We start from the raw sequence: 26,075 nt of genomic DNA, 5'->3' as shown, positions 1-26,075 counted from the left end.
TTAAAACTGTATTCAAATTTTAAATCGATTGATGTCTCAAATCATCAAAATGTTAATTTAACGTTTAAAATTATTTCAAATTTTTTGATATTGGTTTCAGTTGGAAATTTTTTGAATTTTAAATTATTAAAGTTAAAATTAGAATTCTAATTTATTCAAATTTAAATTGATTTAATTTTTGAATTATCAGAATTACAATTTTTGTTCAAATTAAGAAATTGAAGAAAAAGAAGGAAACAATGAAACACTGAAATCTCTCTCAGATACTTAGCATAAATAAAGATGAGAAAAAAAATTTTTATTGAATTATAATTATATATTTATATAATTATTATATTTATATATTATATTTATTATAATTATATTTTTTTTTAAATAAAAAAATCATAAACAAGAAATCTTTAAATGACATTTTTGTCGAAATCCTTTCGAGAATCGCTCATAAATATATCAAGATAAAATTATTTTCTTTGTAGATTAAAAAGAAATATTCATTACATCATCATAAAACTAAGTCATCTTCTTCTGATTATAATCCATTAATCTGTTTATTTCAATAAAAAGAGGGAAAATTATTTAATTTAGAAAACAAAATTATTAAAATAAATATTAACAAAATTAATTCATTTTAATTAAATTTCTAATGAATTTATCAATTAAATTTTTGTTTCTTTTTCGGAAATAATTAAAGTTGAAAAATTGACAAGAAAATATTTTTAAATTTATTTATTTATTTATACTCACAACTGAAGCATAATCAGTAATGGAATTCCAATAATCGAATGGAAGAGAAAAAAAAGCATCAATAATCTGTAAATAATAAATTTAATAATTAACAAAATAACCAATAGAGAACAATAATTATAAAAATAGAATAAATTGAAAATTCATCTACTTTTTTCTGATTATCTGCAGACGTATAATAAGAAATAAAAGCTCTTCTATAATATAAGTTTAATTTCGATTGCGTATCGCTACTTTTATTAAATAAAACTCGTTTTAAATGTATCATCAGCAATGCAAGAGTTTTTCGGTTTACAAGCGGAAGTTCCTTAATCAGTTCTTTTAATTTTTTGAAATCAACTGTTGATTCTACAGCTTGTGACAAGTTTTTTATCATACGAGGAACAATCAAAGGTGACCTCAAATCACTAAAATGAATTTAAAAAGATTATTATGATAATAAAAAAAATTACGAAAAAATGAGAAATTTTGATTGACTTTTTTTTTACATCAAAAATGTTTTGATAATTTTATGGAATATCAGAGTGTCATATTGTGATAAATCGACATTGTCAGAAAATATCATTTCTTTCAATAAATTATTCTCATTCACATTCGTGTTTTTGGCATAATAATAAGTGTTTTGTATATTATTTATTCCTCTGTTTTCCAGTTCCTGTATGGATCTTATAATTATTAAAGGTATGGAAGAGTTAAGTGGATAATCTTCAATGTAGAGCTAAATAAAATAAAGTTATTTAATATTAATATTTTTTTTTTGTATGAATAATTGAATTTGAAGCGATTTTTCGTTTGGAATTTTTGTAAAATTGAATTACTGAAGATTTTTTTCTACAAATTACAGGCGATAAATAAATATTAAAAATTTTCAAATTAAAAAATATAGGTACTAGTTGTAAAAAAGATATTTTTTGTTAAAAATATTTAATAGTTTTTAACCTTTTCTGGTTGCCTTTCATCTGAATTTTGCTGCATTGTCTCATCTTCTGACGATAATACATGAATCTGTTTATTAGAATAAAGAGAGGAAAACTTTTATTAAAATGAGAAAAGTGATTTCTTAAAAAAATATTTTATTTTCTTTTTAATGGGATTAGTTTATAATTGAGCTGCCTGATCAAAGAATGTCACATAATCCATATGAATTACATTAGTTATGCTCCCTTCTTTGATCCGGCAGCTCTATAATGAACAAATAAAAAGTCAAGTTTCCAAAAAGTACTTATAATTTTCCGTAATCTCTTGAAATAAAATGATTTAGACTAAATGATACTTAATAAATACTTAATAAATACTTCAATAAAAATGGTCAAATTATTTAATTTAGAAAAAAATTACTAGAATACCTACACGTTTTTAAAAAGAAAATTTATTCATTTTATTAAATTTCTTCTTAATTTATTAATTGAATTTTTGTTTCTCCTTAAGAAATTAAGTAAAATTGAAAAATTGACAAGAAAATTTTTTTAAATTTATTTATTTATTTATACTCACAACTGAAGCATAATCAGTAACGGAATTCCAATAACCGAATGGAAGAGAAAAAAAAGCATCAAAAATCTGTAAATAATAAATTTAATAATTAACAAAGTAACCAATAGAGAACAATAATTATAAAAATAGAATAAATTGAAAATTCATCTACTTTTTTTTGATTATCTGCAGAGATAGAATTAAAAAAAAAAGCTCTTCTATAATATAAGTTTAATGTCGATTGCGAAACGCTATTTTCATTAATTAAAATTCGTTTTAAATGTATCATTAGCAATGCAAGAGTTTTTCGGTTTACAAGCGGAAGTTCCTTAATCAGTTCTTTTATTTTTTTGATATCAACTGTTGATTCTACAGCTTGTGAGAAGTTTTTTTTCAATTGAAAACCAATCAAAGGTGACTTCAAATCTCTAAAATAAATTTAAAAAGATTATTATGATAATAAAAAAAAATTACGAAAAATTGAGAAATTTTGATTGACTTTTTTTTACCTCAAAAATGTTTTGATAATTTTGGGAAATATCAGAGGGTCATATTGTGATAAATCGACATTGTCAGAAAGTATCATTTCTTTAAATAAATTATTCTCATTCACATTCGTGTTTTTGGCATAATAATAAGTGTTTTGTATATTATTTATTCCTCTGTTTTCCAGTTCCTGTATGGATCTTATAATTATTAAAGGTATGGAAGAGTTAAGTGGATAATCTTCAATGTAGAGCTAAATAAAATAAAGTTATTTAATATTAATATTTTTTAAATTATTATTGAATAATTGAATTTGAAGCGATTTTTCGTTTGGAATTTTTGTAAAATTGAATTACTGAAGATTTTTTTCTACAAATTACAGGCGATAAATAAATATTAAAAATTTTCAAATTAAAAAATATAGGTACTAGTTGTAAAAAAGATATTTTTTGTTAAAAATATTTAATAGTTTTTAACCTTGTCTGGTTGCATTTCATCTGAATTTTGCTCCATTGTCTCATCTTCTGACGATAATACATGAATCTGTTTATTAGAATAAAGAGAGGAAAACTTTTATTAAAATGAGAAAAGTGATTTCTTAAAAAAATATTTTATTTTCTTTTTAATGGGATTAGTTTATAATTGAGCTGCCTGATCAAAGAATGTCACATAATCCATATGAATTACATTAGTTATGCTCCCTTCTTTGATCCGGCAGCTCTATAATGAACAAATAAAAAGTCAAGTTTCCAAAAAGTACTTATAATTTTCCGTAATCTCTTGAAATAAAATGATTTAGACTAAATGATACTTAATAAATACTTAATAAATACTTCAATAAAAATGGTCAAATTATTTAATTTAGAAAAAAAATTACTAAAATACACGTTTTTAAAAGAAATTTATTCATTTTATTGTACGATTAAATGAACTTACCTGAAGTGAAGTTCAATCGTAATTATGCAAGTAGATCTCGTCCGAATAGATCAATTGTAGTAACGCTAGTTGCTAGATCCAATTCACAGTTTTTTAAATATTCGCGCTAAAATTCCGAGTGTCTCCACCTGATGGCCTCTCTCAGCTATCCCGCGTCTCTCACTTATTCAGCCATTATGCTTTTATGTTGGATTAATTCAAATCGATATGGGTTCATTAGGGTTGGGTGGGAGTGATCTATTCGGACGAGATCTACTTGCATAATTACGATTGAACTTCACTTCAGGTAAGTTCATTTAATCGTACAATTATGCTACGTGATCTCGTCCTTAAGATCAATTGTAGTTGTTTAAAGAAGGAAAAGATATCGATTTGAAGAACAAATTTTATTTCTTACATTCAAGTACTGTCTTCGCAAAATTACATTTTTCTCGGAGGGGACGATTATAAAACTTTCCCAAATACATTAGAATTTTTAGACCAGCCTGCTGCAAGCCTAATGCTCTCAATATCTAATCCCTTGCGTTGGGCTGTCGAAACGGCGGCGTGTTTTGAGCTGTAGCCTGCGAACGTGGTGACATCAATACCGCTTTCGTTCATAATATCTTTAAGCCAACGACTTGCTGTTTGTGCGGTTGCTGGATGATGTGGCTTTTTAAAAGTTAATAGTAAGGAGTTCACTCCTGTTTCTCTAATTGTATTTGTTTTTTCTAAATATACTTTAATTAAGGTTGCGACGCAGAGATTCGGCTGTTCTAGAAGGTAGGGAAAGCGCAACATAGGTTGCTCTTTCCCTATCTTGGACGTTTTAATCCTATCCGGAATGTAAATTTTTATTTCATTATTATGAATTTTAATATTATGAATATCTATTTTTACCAGAGTCTGTAACCGCTGAGCGGTAGACAACGCAAGGAGAGTTAACAATTTTTTAGTTATAGTTTCTAAATTTAATTCTTCGTTAGGGCCGAGTTCCTCTAGGTACCGCAAGACGATGTCGGGGTCCCATATGTCTTTATATTTTGCACGTGAAGGTTTGGCGATTGAAAAACCTTTACAATATCTTTTGACCAAGGGGTTACTTCCAAGGTCGTACTTTAAAACAAGAGATACGGCGGAGCGGTAACTGTTTAGAGTGCCGTATGTTTTTATTGATTCGGATAATGACGTTAAAAAATTTAAGACATCCTGGACCGGGGCTTCGAACATTGATATTCCCTTCGTTTTACAGTGGTTCCACCACAACCTCAAGGGTTTGTTGTACTGCTGGATGGTACTGGTTGATAATGATTGAAGTGTGAGTGGAATTGAAGCCTCCGGAATTCCTTGTGCTAAAAAAGCTTCCCTGATAAAAGACCTGCTACCAGGATAAGCTTGTTCGCCAGTGGATGCGTCTCCCTAAACGAAGAAAAAAGTAAATTATTATCCGGTTTAAAATGTTCGAGATCACTTATTAACATTGAGTTATATAAGGGAAACCAAGACTGAGTTGGCCAGTATGGTACGACAAGTACGCCTTCAGATTTATCGGTGATTATTTTTTGCAAAGTTCGAAGAATGAGTGAGAATGGGGGAAAAGCGTAAAATTTATATTGATCTCATTTCACGGTAAATGCATCTACTGCACAAGAGTTCGGGTCCTGCTTCCAAGAAATAAATTTCTTGCATTTATTGTTCGAGCTAGATGCAAATAAGTCTATTTCGAATTTGCCGAAGATGTTTTCGAGTTTTGTAAACGCGTAAGGTGCTAACTCCCATTCGGTTTCTTTAGGTAATAATCGAGATTCTCTATCGGCTATGGAATTTTCACGTGATGCGATGTATGACGCGAAAATCCATAACTTGCGTTCTTCGCACCACTGCCATATCTGCTTACATAAACTACTGAGTTTTGGGTACTGTACACTGCCCATTTTGTTTATATAAGAGATCGCAGTTGTGTTGTCAATGCGTAGGTTTTTGGCAAAGCATTTTAATCCGTAAAATGCTGCCAGGAGTTCGAGGTAATTAATATGATCATCGCGTTGGTCCGCGCTCCACCAACCGTGAGTACGATTGTTTCCGGTAACCGCTCCCCAACCAGTTAATGAGGCGTCTGTAAAAATCTCGAGGGTAAACTCCGATGTTCGAATGGGGTTGGTGGCTACTAGGATATTGTCGATCCACCATTTTAAATCGGGCAACAATTTTTTCGGAAGGTTCATTCGGCTCTCGTAATTACCGTTTTCCTTAACTAGTGATAAATATTTTTCCCTTTCTAAATTTTTTGTATACAAGGTACCGTATTGTATGGCTGGACACGAAGCTATTAATAAACCTAGAAATTGTGCTAGTTCTCGAATTTTGCAAGTTTTCTTTACATAAAATTCTTTTGCTTTCGTATAAATTGTTTTCTTTTTATCGTCTGTTAATTCTATTGACATTTTTTGCGTATTCCATATGAACCCACGATACTTGGCACTTTTTGATGGTACGATGTTAGATTTTTCTAGGTTCACGATAAAACCCAAGTTCTTTAGTAAAATTTGTGTTGCTCGAATATTTTCGAGGCACTCTGTTTTTGTTTTGCCAATTATCAAAAAATCATCTAAATAAACTACAGATAAAAATAATCGCGATCTCAAGTTCTCGACGACCGGTTTCATGAGTTTCGTGAAAACATATGGGGCTGTGCATAAGCCAAATGGAACACAATTGAATTCGTAATAAATGCCTCTAAACATAAATCTCAAATATTTTCTAAACGGGGCAGCTACCGGAATTAAAAGAAAAGCGTCTGTAAGGTCAAGAGTTGCTAGAAATGCCCCTTTAAATAGGATTCTAGCAACCGTTTTTCTGTCCTCGAGCTTAAAGTGGAGAGGATCAAGAAAAACATTTAACTTTTTAAGATTTAAAATAAATCTTTTTTGTCCATTGGACTTATCAGCAAGAAAATAAGTGGATAAAAATTGACCTTCGAATGGTGAACACATCGACAACGCCCCTTTTTTAATTAATTTTTAGATCGCCACGTTATACTCGATTTCCTCTTGTGCCGGTATGTTAGGCTCCTTGGGAGCTTCGGCTTGCCAAGGTTTAGATTTGAAGGGAATTTCGTATGCAGTAACGTATTGGAGAATCAAGGGATCAGTTGTCAATTTTTCCCAGTTATGGGCAAACAGTCTTAGTCTCCCTGCAATAATATTTTCACTTACTTGTTCTAACGACGAGGTTTCTCGTAAAGGCGATTCCGCTGTTCCTTCTGATGTCCTCCCTGGCGAGTTTCCTTGAAGCTCCTTTTGGGGGGACCTCGGTAGTTTAAAGGACGAGGATATGCTTCCTTCGGGTATATTCTTTTCTTTTCGATTGGTGTTTTTGTTGACGGCTTTGCGATTTCCTTGCCGGATTTTTCGGCACTTTTCGCCGCACTCAGTTTTTCAGTGAATTTTTCTCCGTAGAGCAAAGTATCTACGTCACAATCTTCGGCGACGTTTTTAACGAGTTGATTTAATCCCGGCGTGATAAAAGATCGACGGGTTAACGAGATCCTGTGGTGTAAATCGGTTAAAATTCTCCCTGCGTCTGCTAATAAGACTATTAGCTGGGAAACATTTATTTCGGCTTGTGGTTTTGACAGAAGTTCTGACAAGCACGTTCCCAAGGCTATTACTCCAGCGCTTAGCTGGTTTTGGTTGAGGACCTGAAAGCTGTCCTTTTTTAGAGACAATTGTCCTATGACAGATTTTATTTCTGGGTTGAGTTTTGGAGATTGCAATATCTTGCAATTGATAGCAGTTGGGTACTTTTCAATAAGCTCTTTCCTTATATCCTTGGAAAGCCCTGCTTTTAATATATTTTCCCATACATCGACTAATTTTTTATTTAATTCTGGGCCGAATTTAATATTTTCGTTCACACTACCCAATAGGTTAAGTGTTTCGGCGTCAATGGTCGAGTTTTCGATTTCCGGCTGTTGTCGTAAATGTTCGGGAGAGTTCGTTCTTTCGCGTGAACGCTACCTACGCCGCTTTCGTGAGGCTTTTACTGGATCGGTCGAAGCGTTAGAGCTCGAGCCGCTTGATGATGAATCCGATGAAGATGATCTGGATGTGCTAGACGAGGATGAAGATGGGGATGAAGACGGAGAACGACGCCTGCGACGACTATGACGTGACGTGCCTCTCGGGTCACGCTCACCGTCAATTCTGTTGTCTTTTGGTTTTTTATACAATTCATTTTGGGTTCCCCTGTTGATCGAAATTGACCGTGATCGGTCCCGACTGTGACGTGACAGACCTCTCGGGTTCTGCTCGCCGTCAACGTTGTCGTTCGAACGCCTCGTGTTACTCGACCTTGAAGGTAATCTTTCGTTCCTCCTATTACGTAGATGTTGTAATTCTTCGAAAATTCTCTCTAATTTCTTGTCCCTCTTCCTCTTGCGAGACTTTTTGGACTTCTTAGACTTTTTCCTATCACGACCCATATCGAAACTTTATATTAATTTTCTGATTGCACTCGCGAGCGTGTGTAAAGGATCGCACAGAAAAGCGTAATGGCTGAATAAGTGAGAGACGCGGGATAGCTGAGAGAGGCCATCAGGTGGAGACACTCGGAATTTTAGCGCGAATATTTAAAAAACTGTGAATTGGATCTAGCAACTAGCGTTAATACAATTGATCTAGAGGACGAGATCACGTAGCATAATTAAATTTCTACTTAATTTGTTAATTGAATTTTTGTTTCTCTTTGGGAAATTAAGTAAAATTGAAAAATTGACAAGAAAATATTTTTAAATTTATTTATTTATTTATACTCACAACTGAAGCATAATCAGTAATGGAATTCCAATAATCGAATGGAAGAGAAAAAAAAGCATCAATAATCTGTAAATAATAAATTTAATAATTAACAAAATAACCAATAGAGAACAATAATTATAAAAATAGAATAAATTGAAAATTCATCTACTTTTTTCTGATTATCTGCAGACGTATAATAAGAAATAAAAGCTCTTCTATAATATAAGTTTAATCTCGATTGCGAAACGCTATTTTCATTAATTAAAACTCGTTTTAAATGTATCATTAGCAATGCAAGAGTTTTTCGGTTTACAAGCGGAAGTTCCTTAATCAGTTCTTTTAATTTTTTGAAATCAACTGTTGATTCTACAGCTTGTGACAAGTTTTTACTCATACGAGGATCAATCAAAGGTGACCTCAAATCACTAAAATAAATTTAAAAAGATTATTATGATAATAAAAAAAATTACGAAAAATTGAGAAATTTTGATTGACTTTTTTTTTACCTCAAAAATGTTTTGATAATTTTGGGAAATATCAGAGGGTCATATTGTGATAAATCGACATTGTTAGAAAGTATAATTTCTTTCAATAAATTATTGTCATTCACATTCCTGTTTCTGGTATAATAATAAGTGTCTTGTATATTATTTATTCCTCTGTTTTCCAGTTCCTGTATGGATCTTATAATTATTATAGGTATGGAAGATGAAGAGTCAAGTGAATACTGGTGAATGCGGAGCTAAATAAAATAAAGTTATTCAATATTTTTTAAATTATTATTTTTTTTTTGTATGAATAATTGAATTTGAAGCGATTTTTCGTTTGGAATTTTTGTAAAATTGAATTACTGAAGATTTTTTTCTACAAATTACAGGCGATAAATAAATATTAAAAATTTTCAAATTAAAAAATATAGGTACTAGTTGTAAAAAAGATATTTTTTGTTAAAAATATTTAATAGTTTTTAACCTTTTCTGGTTGCCTTTCATCTGAATTTTGCTGCATTGTCTCATCTTCTGACGATAATACATGAATCTGTTTATTAGAATAAAGAGAGGAAAACTTTTATTAAAATGAGAAAAGTGATTTCTTAAAAAAATATTTTATTTTCTTTTTAATGGGATTAGTTTATAATTGAGCTGCCTGATCAAAGAATGTCACATAATCCATATGAATTACATTAGTTATGCTCCCTTCTTTAATCCGGCAGCTCTATAATGAACAAATAAAAAGTCAAGTTTCCAAAAAGTACTTATGATTTTCCGTAATTTCTTGAAATAAAATGATTTAGACTAAATTATACTTAATAAATAATAAGTCATACTCCACCCTCTTTCAAATAAGTTGTTATTTCATGTACATTAAAAATATTGAATATTTTTTACCACTTCATTTCGCATATCATCTTCAGTATTTATTGCCGAGTTTTCTTCTTGACGAATCTTGATCTGTTTATTTCAATATAAAAAAGAACAAATTTTTTAATTTAGAAAAAAAATTATTAAAATACATGTCAAAAAAATATATTCATTTTATTAACAAGATCATTCACAGATTACGTGATACAAATTTTAGGTAATTTACACCCCCCCCTCCCCCTGCGTGATACTTTTTAGATAGTTTGCACATTAAGTTACAATGGAGAGTTAGTGGCCATTAATTAATTACGTAAGGATCCTTTGGGGGAGGGGGGGTTTTTAAAATCTCTACATGGTCTTACGTCGGGGGGGGGGGGGGGGGGTAGAAGCCATTCTTACGTAAGATTTTGCCAATTTTGTGTCTCTTTTTGGGAAATAAGTAAAGTTGAAAAATCGATAAGAAAATTATTATGAAAATTTATTTTTTTACACTCACAATTGAAGTATAATTAGTAATTAAATTCCAATATTTGAATGGAAAAGAAAAAAAGGCATCAAGAATCTGCAAATAATAAATTTAATAAAATTAACAAAATAACCACAATTTTTCGCACAGAATAATTATGAAAATAGAAAAAATTGAAAATTCATTTACATTTCCCGCAATATTTGGAGACGCATAACAATAAAAAAAAAGATGTTTAAAAATTATGTTTAATTGCATTTGTGAAACGTGATTCTGTTTTAAGACTCGTTTTAAATGTGTCATCAGTAATGCAAGAGTTCTTCGATTTACAAGCGGAAGTTTGTCAATCAGTTCATCTAATTTTTCGAAATCAACTGTTGATTCTACAGCTTGTGAAAATTCATTAATCAGTTCAGGAACAATCAAAGGTGACTTTAAAAATCTAAAATAAATTTAATAAGATTATTATGATAATAAAAATAAGTACGAAAAACATGAGGTAATCTTGATTGATTTTTTTTACCTCAAAAAGAATTTGAGAGTTTCGGCAATTATCAGAGGATTTTGTTGCGATAGATCGACGTGATTGTTAGTTAATTCTGTGAATAATTTTTTACCATTCTCTTCGTAGCTAATTTCAAAGTATAATAATGGTTCATTCATTCCTCTGTTTTCCACTTCCTGTATGCATCTTTTAACTATTAAAGGTATGCTAAATGAAGAGTCAAGTGCATAATTTGAAATGAAGCGCTAAATAAAATAAACTTTATTAATACCTGAATTTTAGACTCAAAAATACTTAATTTTAATTAGTCACATTAAATAATTGATTTGAATTTACTTGAAATTGTTTTTAATCTAAAATTTTAAAGCAGTAAACTTATTCACAATTACAAAAAAAAATTTATACTATTAACGTGGTAGAGATTTCATACTATCTTTATTATTTGCATAATAATAATAATATTACTATACATACATTTTATACATAACACCGTCCGACAAAATTCAACTTTTTTTTCACACACGAAAAAATCAATGATTTTAAGAAACTAGGACCAAAAAAAAGATACCCGTGTCTGGCCGTTTTGCTAGATCAGGTCATTTTTTGCTTTTAGGGGTAAAAACAACCCTTAAATGAAAGGTGATAGGAAATCATGTACAAATTAATATTTTTTTATGTAACCTGGTATCTCGGGGTTTTCCGGGTCGCTGATTACGAATCTGATGTCAGATTTTTAAAATTCAAAATGGCGGATCCAATATGGCGGTCGAATCTTTAAATCGTAAAAATAAGCGTCTAAAATTTAGACAAACGTAATACAAGAGTTGTTATGAAATGTTTCTATTAATTTTATTTAATTGCATTATATTTGTTTAATAAATTTTGATTATAACCTTTTGAATTTATTAATTCTAATAGAAACTTAGTTAATAAATATACGAATTTTCAGATTAAAAATCACTTAAAATAAAAATTTTAAAATGTTGGCTTGCAAATTTTAACAAAAAATTGATCGAACATTTAAATTTTCCAAATTATTTTTCAGATTTGTGATCTTCTCCTTTATTAGATTTGGCGTTTTTATTATTCTTATCTGACATCACTTTCGTACTTAGAGACGCCGAAAGCCCTTAGATACCAAGTTTTATAAAAAAATTAACAATTTTTATAAATTTCAACCGTCATATTGAGTCTGCCATATTGAATTTTAAAAATCAACAATCAGATTCGTACTCAGCGACCCCAAAAACCCAGAAATACGAAGTTTTATAAAAAACTAATAACATTTATAAATTTCGACCACCATATTGAATTCGCCATTTTGAATTTTGAAAACCCGACATAAAATTTGTAATCAGCAACCCCAAAAACCTTCAAGTAACAAGTTTCAAGTGAATTCGCGATGAACTTTTATAAATTTCGACCGCCATATTGGATCCGCCATTTTGAATTTTGAAAATCTGACATCAGATTCGTAATCAGCGACCCGGAAAACCCCGAGATACCAGGTTACATAAAAAATTATTAATTTGTACATGATTTCCTATCACCTTTCATTTAAGGGTTGTTTTTACCCCTAAAAGCAAAAAATGACCTGATCTAGCAAAACGGCCAGACACGGGTATCTTTTTTTTGGTCCTAGTTTCTTAAAATCATTGATTTTTTCGTGTGTGAAAAATCGTGTCGCACGGTGTATATTGTCTTAAGAAAATAAACTTTTATTTTTTTCCTAAACATTTTTATTTACTGATTTTAATATTTTACGCATAAAAAAAATAATACAATACTAACTGTTAGGATATGAAAATAAAAATATATTTTTTTTTAACAAAAATTTTAAAGCAGTAAAAACCGTATAAAATGAAATTTTATTAAATTGTTTTGAATTTAATTAATTTCTAATTATTTTTGTAAAAGAAGTCGAAAAAATTGGAAAAGTTATACAATCCGAGGCCTGTTATATAAGAATAATAATATTCACAAATTAGAAGTAAATGTTAAATAAATCTTACCGTTTTGCTATTTATATTAGTAGGACTGCAGTTTACTACGACAAGAATGCAAAAAGGAAGGAGCACCAAAAATTTTAAAAAACACATTTTTATTCAAAAGTTGAAGTCTTCAAAATCACAATAATATTTTAAATGATTGTAATTTTCAAAGAGAAAGAATAAAACTATTTTTTACTTGGAATTGTTTTTAAGCTAAAATTTTAAAACAGTAAAATTATTCACAATTACAAAAAAAATTTTTATACTTTTAACGTGGTAGAGATTTCATACTATCTTTATTATTTACATAATAATAATAATATTACTATACATACATATTATACATAATAATATCTTATTATTATTTTACATTTTTTCATGTATGAAATTTCATATTGGCTTAAAAAAATAAACTTTTATTTTTTTTAATAAACTTTTTTTTACTGATTTTAATATTTTACGCATAAAAAAAATAATACAATAAATAAATTAAATTCTATGCATCGAAATGAATCAATGAACATAAAAATTTGTAAAAATTATTCATGAAAAATAATAAAAATTATAAAAATAGATTTTTCAAAGGATTACATTGTAATAAATTAAATTTGTATTAATTACTATTTTAATTAAAAAAAGAGAGCACATCACAATATATCACTTACATAGTATATATATATATATAAATTAATTGATAATAATAATTGAGTTTCCTTCAATTATACGTTATATTATATTACATCGTATTTCATCAAAAAAAAAAAAATCTTATACAATTATTTATCGTCGAAAATTATACTCGAATTAAAATATATGATGCAAAACACAATTTTGCAAAAAAAAAAAATATATATATAAATTTTTACAAGAAATATATTAATGTCATAATAAAAAAGATTTTTGAGTGATAAGTTCTGATTGTCACAAATAAATTAATAATAATTAAATAGACAAATTATTTATAAACATCGTAATTGGCATTGAACCTATTTACTATGAGTTTCTTGAAAATAAAAATTAAATACAAAAATTATCTCTAGGGCCATATAATTATCAAAAGTGTAGATGAAAAATATTCTAAATTCACAATTTCAGTAAACACAGTTAATAGTAATAATAATAATTTTATTAATAATAATAAACCACACGATTAAATAAGTTAGAATTCGCTTCAATTATCAAGAAAAGTCAATTTACAATTTTTTTTAATAAAATTTTTTTCTCAACCCTATAATAAAAGAATTCGTGCAATATTTCTAAAATCCCTCGCACTAAAATTCTCAAATATTTTATCAATAACAATTATTGGCAATTCAATATTTACAAAATTTTGAAATAAACATATCACTGAATCTTGTATTTGAAGCATTTTTTTAATTCTTTCAATTCGTTTTTTTAATAAAAAAAAATAACAAGGAAATTCAAATTGATATTTATTTAAATCAAGAATTTCGAGAATTTTTTTATATCTTGCCGAAATTGTAACACGCATTAAATCATTAACAAGAAAATCATAGAATGTTATATTTCTTTCGTCGCAAATTTTTTTTTGTTTCATTTTTATTATTTCCACTTGACATTTACGATAATAAAAATATGCCATATTACGATTGCCATTTAATTCCAAAAATGTTTCATCATCTTCATCAATTTCCATATCATCGAAATAATTAACTTCAATATTTTTCATTGCCATAAATGCAATTACAATTTCCGTTCTTCTTGTTATAAATTCAGTGTATGAATAACTTGATTCAAGTGGTCGTTCACGATTTCCATTAAGTGCAGTAATATCGGCATTAAAATATAATAAACATTCAATGACATTTAAACGTTCTTGTTTGACGGCAACGTGAAGTGGTCCTGCACCTGCCGTTGAACTGATTTCTGTAAGCAATGACAAATATTTTTTTAAAATCTTTTAGCCATTTTGGAAAATTTATTAAATTTTATTTTTATTGTTAAAATTTAGAAACTGTTAAATCCGAACGATTCTGTTACTGTTTAGGAAATTATACAAAAATTATCTAATCAATCTAAATGAAAAGACAAATCCGAAATCAGTTCAAAGTAGTTCGGAAACTGCAAAAATGGCGAAAATTTTATTTTTGCTCTACTTTTTCCGTAACAAAATGACAAATTAAATTAGCGCAGTTTTAATCCAACTTTTACAAAAAATTAATTTCTGCTCTAGTTTTACAAAAAGATAGAGCACGGTGCGCCAGAAGGAGGTTTAAATAAAAATGAGTTAGCACTTAAAAATTCTTTTTTGATTATGGTTCTTGTGAAATGAATAAACTAGGATTATTATATAAAGTACTTTATTGTAAGTCAAGGTTTCACGGTAGCTCGTCGCAGACTAATCACCCGAGGCGAAATTTGAATCCTCTTTAGCTTCCCTTAGAACCTAAATAGGCCCTCTTTACGATCTTGTAGACTCCCGTAGGCCCTCCTTTGAATCCAAACGTGGAAGAAAGGTAAATTTGCGACTGGTTGAGGAAGCTAAAGAGGGTCTAGTTCGATTAAAAAAGTACAAAAAAATGCAAAAAAAAACTCTTTTAATTATTTTGATTAAAGCAAAATGAATTTTTTCTTCACACAATATTTCTTTAATTACCCTTTAAAAACTGGAATTAACATATTTTGAAGCGTTTTCAAAAAATTAATAGAATTAGAGCAATTTCAAAATTTTCAATATTTTAATCAATTTTTAGACCCTACTTTAAATCCAAACGTGGAAGAAAGGGAAATTTGCGACTAGTTGAGGAAGCTAAAGAGGGTCTGTTTAACCCTACTTTACTCCTTGTAAATTAGGGCTTAAATTTCGCCTCGGGCATATTCGGCGAAACACGTCGTGTAAATTCGTAAACGGTGAATCATACATCATTAGACTATTACTATTATATACATTTCTTACATTCTTAAATAAATAAAAACCATTTTCAATAGGTTTTAAAATCAACTTACGTGATAAATTTAAAAAAAATTGAGTTTTAAATATATAAAAATAGTGTTTTATGAGGAACCAGAATTTATTTAATGTATATTTATATGCGTATAGATAATAGATGTTTTAGATTTGAGTTCATATAAATTTATTAACAATGAAGTTATTTTCTTGCTTCGTTTTTATATTTATGCATTAAGAGTGTCGAACGGTATCTGAAATTCTTTGGCAAGAAGAGAGTTTTAATTATCGCTCTCAACGTGAAATAGTATTCATTTTAAAATACTTTTTTCTCGAAACACGAACACTTTTAACAAAATCAGCCAAAATCCTCATCTTATAAATTTCCTAAATCCAAAAGACGGTACGAATCCATAGAAAAACATGGTAGCAAAACAAAAAGTAGAAAAGTAATCTAATAACAGCTGCAACTTTGTGCGCCCTGCATGCTGCTGCCATCTGACGGCGGCAGGAGGTAATGAACCTGTCATTATATTACTTTTCGTTTTGCAATCGTGTTTTTGTATGGATTCGCATAATCTTTCGGATTTAGGAAATTTATATAAGATAAGGATCTCTAGCTGCTTTTGTAAAAAGTGTCCGTCTTTCGAGAAGAAAGTATTTTAAAATCAATGTTTATCATTTTCACGTTTAGTGTAGTTTTTATAGGGCGATAATTAAAGGTCTCTTCTTTTCAAAGAATTTCAGAGACCATTCGACTCTCTTAAATAAATTTTGTCCCTCTTAAAATAGTTCTTTTAACATTGTAATTTAATTTTTTAAAATCGGATACAAACACTACAGCAATATAATTATTTATATGTAAAATTAAAAATAAGTAATTATTTGATCATTTATTACAGTATTTATTAGATTAAATAAATTCTGATTCCCCATAAAATTACTGTTTTTAATATAAAAACTATTTTTTTTTTAATCGGGCATGTAAACTGATTTTAAAAATTATTGAGAAATGTTTTTTATTCATATAAGAATCATAATCAAAAAGAATTTTTAAGTGCCAATTAATTTTTATTTAAATCACCTTCTGGCGCACCGTGAGAGCAAAAATGTCGCCATTATAGCAAAAATTAAATTTCTGCTGTAGTTTTACGGGAAAATAGAGCAAAAGTGTTGCAATTTTAGTTTCTGCCTGAATTTTTCCGTAAAATTATAGCAGAAATTAAATCGGCGCCTTTTTTATTTCTGCTCTACTTTTTTCTGTAAAATTATAGCAGAAAATAAAAACGTAGGTATTATAATTTCTGCTATAGTTATATCGAAAAATAGAGCAAAAACAGCGCCTTTTTACTTTCTGACATATTTTTTTACGAAAAACTAAAGTAGAAATTAAATTGACTTCGTTTTTGCCCTTCTTTTAACGAAAAATTAAAACAAAAAAATTGCGCATTTTAATTTCTGTTCTACTTTTTCTTTAAAACTATGGCAGAAAATAAAAACTTCGGCATTTTAAATTTTGCTCTAGTTTTAGACGAAAGTAGAGCAAAAACAGTGCCATTGTAATTTCTGCGCTGGTATTTCCGTTTAACTATGGCAGGAATTAAATTGTTGACGATTTTTGTCATATTTTTACGAATGATTAAAACAAAAGCGTCGGCATTTTAATTTCTGCTTTAGTTTTACGGAAAAATAGTGTAAAAATGTCGCAATTTTAATTTCTGCTCTAATTTTTCCGTAAAATTGTGGCAGAAATTAAATGGTCGTCGTTTTTGTCTTGTTTTTACCAAAAATTAAAACAGAAACTTGGGCATTTTAATTTCTCCTCTAGTTTTAGGCAAAAGAAGATGAAAAAACGTCGCAATTTTATTTTCTGCTTTAGTTTTAGTGAAAAATAGAGCAAAAATGGCGCCATTTTAATTTCTGCCCTATTTTTACTAAAAACTAAAGCAGAAATTAAAATAGAGCAGTTTTGCTATAGTTCTACAAAAAAAATAGAGCAGAATTTAAAATTTTAGCCATATTTTTACGAAAAGTTAAAGAAGAAATTAAAAGATCGGCGTTTTTGCTCTAATTTTTATAATTTGTTACAAAATCTAGAAATTTAACCCTTTAAGGACGGGAAGGACACTTTTTTAGAGCAATTTTCAATGAGATATTTCTCTGCGACTAAGAGTTTTAAAAATTTGAGAGGAAGTGTGTCTTATGTATTCGATAACGCTCTTTCAGAATCCATATTCAAAATTTTGAAAAAATCAAAATTCAAAAAGTTACGGTCATGTTTTTGAAAAAAAACACGGTTTTTTGAAAATTTTTTATTGTAAATTATTATTTTTCGAAGCTATTCGCTTTAGGAGATGCATAAAACCCTAAATTATCGTGTCCTAAATGTTCAGACATGAAAATGGTGCAAAAGGTTTTTTTTTTAATTCAAGATGGCGTACCAAAAATGGCGTCCAAATTTAAAATTTTTTACAAAATCATACTCATAATTTTTAAAACTCTTAGTCGCAGAGAAGTATGTCATTGAAAATTGCTCTAAAAAAGTGTCCTTCCCGTCCTTAAAGGGTTAAGGAAATTCCATGACTTTTGACGAGGTTTAAAAAAAGTCGTTTCTTTATCAAAAAAAAAAAAAAAAAAAAATACACTTACCTTCCTTGTTGCAGATATTAACATCAGCACCATTGTCAATTAAAAATTCAATCATCGGTATCACGTCATTTGAATGTAATTTAACAAGATGATAAAGTGGAGTACGATTAAAGTGATCCAATGCATTAACATCTAAACCACGTTGTAAAAGAAATTCAACAATATCTAAATTCATTCCAAGTACAGCATGATGAATCATTGTCATTCCTTCATTATTTCTACTATTAACATCAGCACCACATGAAACAAGAAGTTCCACAATATCCATTCGTCCTGCCTCACATGCACGTTGCATTGGCGTCAATTCATTGCCATTATAATTTTCCTCGCTCACCTCAATATCGGCGCCCATTTCAATTAAAAATTTTATTTTCTCCTTATTAAAAACAAGATTCCTCCCAGAAAATAATGAATTCACATCAATTGTATTACTCATTGAAAATGAAAGACGTTGCCTCAATGAACTACATCCACAAACTAAATTCAATACCGATGAATTTTCCAATGGTGAGCCAAATTTTGCTTTAATATCAGCGCCAGCATTTATGAGTTTCTTAATAATTTCATCATCATCAACAACTAATGCATAATGAAGTGGTGAATATTTATCATCTTTTGTTGTTTTATTTACATTTGCACCACGTGACAAAAGATAAGAAACAAGTTGACTATTCTTTTTTCTCACAGCATGATGTAATGCAGTTACACCATTTGCACCTTCAGCATTAATATTTGCACCCATATTTAAAAGACACTTTATACAATTATATTTATCCAATTGAATAGCCCAATGAAGCATTGTATGTCCAAATAAACATTGTGCATCAAGATTAAAACAATTATTCTCTAAAACAAGTTGAAATATTTCTTCACCACCATTTTTGAGAATAAAAAATAATAAAAGTGAAAATAAATTACCCGGACTATTTAATTCAATTTTATAATTTAGAAGAAATTTAACAATTTTCCAACATTTTTCATCGTTTTTAATTGAATTGAAATTTTCGTTATTTGAAAATTCAGTAAACATTTTACTTAAAATAAAACAAACAGTGTCTGTTGAACCATAATTTAAAGCTTGTTGAAGTAATGTTTTACCCTGAGAAGAAATATTAACTGCAGCTTCATTTTTCAGTAAAAATTTTACCATTTCTGAATTAAATTCAACAGCACGATAGAGTGGAGTTCTTCCTACGATATCTTGAGCATTAATATCAGCGCCAAGATGAAGTAAACAATTTGCTGTTTCAATAGTACCAAATTGAACGACATAATGAAGAAGAGTTTCATTTGTACAATTATCTTTGTAGAGAGCAATTTGTGGCTGTGTTTTTAATGTTTCTTTAAGAAGTGTCTGATCTCTATTTTGAAGGAAGGTAATAATATTTCGATATAATTTTCCCTCAGCTTCCACGTAATTTCTGTACACAGTGTCTGTAAATTTTATTTTATTTTTTTTTAATAATTGCTTTTTAACATAAACGCACAAGTGAACAAAATTTTTTCTACATTTAAAGATTTTTTTTCTAAAACGTCTAAATTGGGGGACGTATTATTATGTTCTAAAAATTATTATTTAGAATTTTCATAATTATTTTTGAGGCGAATTTTTATTTGTTCGAATTAATATTTTGCAGAATTTACATCAAAACGATTTTCTATATTAAAGAATTTTGATATAACCGAAAATTCACTTCACAGAATTTTTACACGGAAAGAAATCTTGTTATAATATTTAATAAATTGGAATAGAAATTTTGATATTTTTGTTTTTCAATTGCGAAACATTCTGGTTTGATAATAAAAGTTGGTATAGTTTTACGAATTCCTTTAACTGGAAACATTTTACGAAAACTGAAATTATTCAAATCTACAATTTTCGAATATTGAAAAAACTATAGGAAAAAACAGTATAGGAAGTAAACAGTCTAGCACTTTGTTATTTACTAATACACACACATAACTGGTACGCTTTGATTGGCTTAAAATTATTCCTAACACATCCTAACTACAATACGCATACATAAACGCAGAATAACGCAACGCATATAGATACATAATTCACGCTGAAATGAGAAATTCTCAACTTCTTTATATACTAAATAGACAGATTTTTCTGCACTTGTGAGAAACTTAATATTACATTGTTAAATATTTAAAAATAAAAATAAAAATAATTATTTATTACGAAATAATAAAATATTTTATTACCATTCAAAGAACAATTTTTATCATAAAATCATTTAATTTAATTATAGAAGCAAACTTATAACAAATATTCTATAATTATATTTAGAAAAAGAAATATAGAATAATTAAAAACAATTATTTATCAAAACTTTTTCTAGTCTATATTGCAGAAATAAAAATTATATAAAAATTATGAGCAAACAAATGAAATATTTTATTATTAAATATTAATTAAAATTATTTTTAATTCATATTGCAGTATTAAAAATTATTTTAAAATCAGGATGTCCAGCAAGGCTTAAAGAAAAAAATTCCCTGACTTTTCTCTGACATTTTTTTTTCGTGACTACTCGTTAGAGATCGGTCAAACCCGGTCGGACTCACTCGCTTAACTTCGTCAAACTTGGGTGATTTCTGATATTTTTCTATCATTTTTTGAAAGAAAAAGTTTCTATTATATTAGTATTATATTTAAATACAAGGATTTAACAACAGTCCACTTTCTTATCGACTATATAAAAATGTAAAATGATTATACCAGTTAACGGAATTCTAAATACAGAAAATGAAATATTTTATTCTAGTACTTGTTACAGGGCGTATTAGAATTTAACATTTGGAGTTTTCATAATACAATTATGAATTTCGCAAAAACTATTCTAATTTTTGTTTCTAAATATATTAAACTTTATTATTTTTATTTTAGGAATTCTTAAAAAATATTAATGAAATCTATAAACACCCCAAAATCTGCAAAATCTTCCGCAATTGTAACTTAATATACTAAATATGAGTGTCAAAATATTAAATATTCTAACAAGATTTCTTTCCGTGTGTTTGTTCGAATTTTTATTTATCAGAATTTTTATTTGCTCGAATTTTCATTTAACAAAAAAGAATTTTTATTGGGTATAATTTCATTGCGCATAGAATTTTCATTTTATTATTTCAGATGAATTTTCATTTGTTCGAATTAATATTCGACATTAAAATCTTGTCTTTCTTTTCTTTTAATAAGTCATAATTTTATTTTAGTCATTGCAAATATATATATATATATATATATATATATATATACTAGAGGGGCTACGCGCCCCTGCGCGTTTCGCGCGCCAACCCCCCTATTTTAATCATTTTTTTTTAATTTTCCATTGATCTTATTTTTCCAAATGAACCACCTATTTCAAAGAATTATTATTACAAATTCATTGAAATCTGAATAAATATTATTAAAATTAAAATTATTAAATTTTAATTATTAAATTAATTAAATTAATAATAAATAAATAATTAAATCAATTGAAATCGACATTAAGAAATTATTTTTAAAAATAATTTCAATGAAATTGCCTAACAACCAATAAATTATTAAAAAGTCTTGAAACGAACATAACCTTTAAATTCAAGTCATTTTTGGCGGAAACTCCACCTTCACTTGCGGCTATATAGAAAGTCTTGAAATTTACATAACCTTAAAATTTATGTCATTTTTGGCAGGAAATACAGAGCGAGATGAGGGAAGGGGGAAGGACTTACTGCTTTATTAGAGTCTTAAAACAAACATAACCTCAAAATTTAGGTCAATTTTTGGCAGAGGAGGGGAAATGAGAGGAGGGAGGGGGGACTTGCGGCTATATTCAGAGCCTTGAAACGAACATAACCTCAAAATTTAGGTCATTTCTGGCGGGGGAGGGGAGGGGACTTGCGGCTATATTCAGAGTCTTGAAACGAACATAACCACAAAATTTAGGTCATTTTTGACGGAGGAGGGGAAATGAGAGGAGGGAGGGTGACTTGCGGCTATATTCAGAGTCTTGAAACGAACATAACCTCAAAATTTAGGTCATTTCTGGCGCGGGAGGGGAGGGGACTTGCGGCTATATTCAGAGCCTTGAAACGAACATAACCTCAAAATTTAGGAGGGGGGACTCCCCCCTCCTAGGTCAAGAATTCTTGAAACAGCGGCGGCGGCGGCGATATCTTTTTGTAATATAGGAAGATATATATATATATACTTGCAACGACAACAGATAAACGTTTCGACATCACACTTATGTCATTTTCAATTTCACTGTAATAATAATATTTTCATAACTAATAATTTACTATACATCCCACGATCACATTAATTTAACCATTGTTTTCTAACATATACTTACATGGATAATTCAAAGAAAAAATTTTTAATTTAATTAATATCAAAACTGGATTCTCTGGTGCATTTTTTTAATCGAAATTGAGGCGAATTAATATTATTATTATTATTATTGTTATTATTATTCGAATTATTATTTTATTGAATTTCCATATATAAACGATTTTTCATACTACAGATTTTTTATATAACCGAAAAATCATTTAAAAGAATTTCTAATTGATAGAATTTTCATTTGTCCGAACGAACAGACAGAAAGATTTCGGCGCGATTTTTAAAATCAACGGAAAAATGTCATAAAATAAAAACTACGGCATTTTAATTTCTGCTTTAGTTTTACGGAAAAATAGAGTAAAAACAGCGCCATTTTAATTTCTGCCCTAATACTTTTTCCGTAAAACTATACGGCAGAAATTAAATTGTCGACAATTTTTCCACATTTTTATGAATGATTAAAACAAAAAAGTTCGGCATTTTTATTTCTTTCGTAGTTTTACGGAAAAATAGAGTAAAAACAGCGCTTTTTTACTTTCTGACAAATTTTTTTTTACGAAAAACTAAAGTAGAAATTAAATTGACTTCGTTTTTGCCCTTCTTTTAACGAAAAATTAAAACAAAAAATTGGACAATTTAATTATTGCTCTACTTTTTCTTTAAAACTATGGCAGAAAATAAAAACTTGGGCATTTTAATTTTTGCTCTAGTTTTAAGCAAAAATTATCCATAAAATTGTGATTGTGTTGATTTTAAAAATTGGGGCGAATTATTTCTGCCGATTGTGTTTTGTTCAGCCAAATAAAATTCCAGGATTTTTCCAATTTAAAAATTTTTTTTCAGGTATTTACTATTTTAATAAATGATGACAAAAATACATTAAATATACGCAGGATTAACTTATTTTAAGTCTCTTTTTATAATAAACTAGTAATAGATAAATTTAATTTTTGGCATTTTCAGGCTTCGGATCAAATTTAGAGAAAGAAAAAAGTCGATTTACATATTTTAAAGAAATTTTATTTACATTATTTCCAAATTAAACTGAGACAAATTTTCAAGAATTCACTTCAGAATAGGAGAAAATTTTAAAAAATAATTTAAAATTAAAAAAAAAAGTGTGAAATAATGATTTATGCAAATTGTTCGAATTCAAAAGTTTAGAAAATGTTTTAAATAATTAAATTTTCGAAGAACTTTATTAAAATGTTATTCAAAAAAAATGAATTTTAGTAAAAATTTTAGAAATAATTGAAATTCGAAAAAATTGAAGTTAAAATTTTTAGAAGTAAATGAATTTTTGGGAGAAGTCAAGTAAAAATTTTTTAGAAATAATTGAATTTCAGTAAAATTTTAAATGAAAATTCATAAATTTTAGTTAATCAATTTTTTTTACATAGGTATTTAAGATAATTTAATTTAAAAAGGACTTTTAATTGAAAAATAATTTAAATAATGAAATTTTTAATGAACTTGATTAAAATTATTAAATATAATTAATTTTGCGAAGAATTCTAGTTAATATTCTTTTAAATAATTCAATTTTGGAAGATGTGAATTTTATTCTTAAAAAAAATTCGTATTCAAAGATATAAAATTCAGATTTTTGAAATTAATTGAACTTCAAGTGAATTTTATAATTGAAATTTTTGATGATTAAAGAATTTATTAGAAATTACAGACAAAAATTTAATTTCAAAAGTTTTCAATTAAAAAATACTTTCAAATAATTTAATTTTCGAGGAATATTATAAAAATCATTAAAAAATAATTGAATTTCGGAAGTGTTATATAATTGAAATTATTCAATTTAAAAATGTTTTAGATGAAAAAGTTTTAAAATAATAAATTTTAAAAAGTTTTAAATTTAAATTTTTGGTAATTTTATTTGATTGTTTTTTTGTTCAACAATTTTTTTTTTTTTTTCAAAAATTGTTGAAATTCATTAACATTTTTAATTGAAAAATAATTTAAAATAATTTACTTGTGAAAAATTTCATTAAAATTATTAAAAATAATTAATTATTAATTTAGAGACAAAATTTAGTTAAATTTTTTTTTAATAATTGAAATATAGAAAATCTTATGAAGATTGTATACTAAAAAAAAAACGCATTTTGTTTAAATATTTTAATTTTTTGCTTTTTAGGTCGTATAAAATGCAGTTAATTAAGCATTTTAGGGTTAATTAGTAAAAATTTTTATTTTTTATTTGTAAAAGATTTTTGAAAAATTTCATAAAAAATTTCGTTCACTGTGTGCAAGTAATAAAAAAAAATAAAATAATAAAAAGTAAAAATAATAAGTATCAAAAAATTTAGTACTTTAGTAAAAAAAAAAAAAAAAAATGCAATAAAATAAATAAAAAAAAAAATAATAATAATTATACCTATGTCCATTTTGGAAAAATTGATTTCTTCAAATTAAGAAAATGAAACGTCCCTCTCTTAACGAGAAAATTATTTCCTGCAATTTATTTAAAATAATACAAATTAAAATTATGAATACTTCAAAATGCTTAAAATTGTATAAAAATTATACCTTTTTAAGGTATAATATTACAAAATTATTGACTTTTCTTTGGAAATTAACAATTTTTAAAAAGTAGTTTTTTTAGTTTTTCAAAAATGTTATTTTCTTCAATAAAAATATAAATATGCTTTTTTTGATGCTTTTATTATTAAATGTATCGTTTAAATATTTATTAAACAAAACAAAATAATTTACAAAGTAACATTTGAAAAATGTGACATAAGAAAAAAAAAATTTCATTTATGTTAAAAAAATCGGATATAAATTTTAAAAAATCAAATACAGAAAAAAAATTATTTCAAAGATGTAAAATATAAAGAAATTATTCTAGAATATAAAAATTCACTCACCTTTTAATGTAATAGTTAAATTAAAAAAATAATAATAAAAAAAATGAAAAATACAGTAAACAAAGAAAACAAATTAAATTTTATTCGTAAAACTTAACCTCAAAATTGCTGTCAATTTTATTTTTCACGTGAATGAATTATCTTCTATTTTCCTACATATTTTGTGCAGTATTATTTAATACTATTATAAATATTTGTATGGAATAATAATATAATGTAATGTAATAAATGTTATAAGAGTTATATAATTACCTATAAAATTAGTTGTAGTTGACATTCGTGTTCACTTGAGTTATCCATTTAAAAAAAATATATTATAATTTATAAACAACTCGATTACTCCAATTATCCCCGAGTTAATAACTCCGAGATAATCAGACGATCCAATCATTACGATTATGTACGTTGTTGAATTTTGCCAATCAACTGTCGAGTTTGCTCGGAGTAAATTTGGGGAGAATGTCCCTTTAATTAGGGTGCAATCACATGTGAACGGAATCCAGGGTTGTGAAGGTATTAAGATTATGTAACAACACAACGTTACCGCACCCTGACTC

At 27.5% G+C, this 26,075-nt stretch overlaps 2 protein-coding genes and 1 long non-coding RNA gene across 7 annotated transcripts; 1 reads left to right on the top strand and 2 right to left on the bottom strand.

The window, feature by feature from the left end:
- Positions 1 to 389: 389 nt before the first annotated feature.
- On the bottom strand, positions 390 to 13,009 carry LOC127286807 (uncharacterized). Of its 4 annotated transcripts, XM_051313399.1 has the most exons (18): positions 12,762 to 12,993; positions 10,768 to 10,994; positions 10,434 to 10,686; positions 10,275 to 10,340; positions 9,806 to 9,868; positions 9,390 to 9,455; positions 8,924 to 9,159; positions 8,587 to 8,842; positions 8,436 to 8,501; positions 3,181 to 3,246; positions 2,727 to 2,956; positions 2,390 to 2,645; positions 2,239 to 2,304; positions 1,684 to 1,749; positions 1,233 to 1,462; positions 896 to 1,151; positions 745 to 810; positions 393 to 544 (listed from the first exon to the last, which is right to left on the bottom strand). In XM_051313399.1, the coding sequence occupies exons 1-18, from the start codon at positions 12,846 to 12,848 to the stop codon at positions 530 to 532; spliced, it is 2,571 nt and encodes an 856-aa protein (XP_051169356.1). In that variant the 5' UTR covers positions 12,849 to 12,993; the 3' UTR covers positions 393 to 529. The 4 variants fall into 4 exon arrangements, with proteins under 4 accessions (XP_051169359.1, XP_051169356.1, XP_051169358.1 ...); XM_051313402.1 differs by lacking the exons at positions 2,239 to 2,304; positions 2,390 to 2,645; positions 2,727 to 2,956; positions 3,181 to 3,246 and having other exon boundaries at positions 390 to 544; positions 12,762 to 12,995; XM_051313401.1 differs by lacking the exons at positions 1,684 to 1,749; positions 2,239 to 2,304; positions 2,390 to 2,645; positions 2,727 to 2,956 and having other exon boundaries at positions 12,762 to 12,994.
- LOC127286811 (uncharacterized) lies at positions 10,555 to 18,409 on the top strand. The gene is made up of 2 exons (XR_007843792.1): positions 10,555 to 10,672; positions 18,312 to 18,409. It is a non-coding gene; the product is annotated as an uncharacterized LOC127286811 (long non-coding RNA).
- Positions 13,845 to 25,953, bottom strand: LOC127286809 (putative ankyrin repeat protein RF_0381). 2 transcript variants are annotated; one of them, XM_051313408.1, is made up of 5 exons: positions 25,771 to 25,953; positions 25,026 to 25,102; positions 19,396 to 19,731; positions 18,298 to 19,143; positions 13,845 to 14,627 (listed from the first exon to the last, which is right to left on the bottom strand). In XM_051313408.1, the coding sequence occupies exons 2-5, from the start codon at positions 25,033 to 25,035 to the stop codon at positions 13,969 to 13,971; spliced, it is 1,851 nt and encodes a 616-aa protein (XP_051169365.1). In that variant the 5' UTR covers positions 25,036 to 25,102; positions 25,771 to 25,953; the 3' UTR covers positions 13,845 to 13,968. The 2 variants fall into 2 exon arrangements, with proteins under 2 accessions (XP_051169365.1, XP_051169362.1); XM_051313405.1 differs by having other exon boundaries at positions 18,298 to 19,731.
- Positions 25,954 to 26,075: the final 122 nt, after the last annotated feature.

Source organism: Leptopilina boulardi, unplaced genomic scaffold, assembly GCF_019393585.1.
Source record: "Leptopilina boulardi isolate dan_hultmark-lab unplaced genomic scaffold, ZJU_Lbou_2.1 LbouV2_362, whole genome shotgun sequence".
Classification (NCBI taxonomy): domain Eukaryota; kingdom Metazoa; phylum Arthropoda; class Insecta; order Hymenoptera; family Figitidae; genus Leptopilina; species Leptopilina boulardi.
This window is presented reverse-complemented; position numbering and strand designations above follow the sequence as displayed.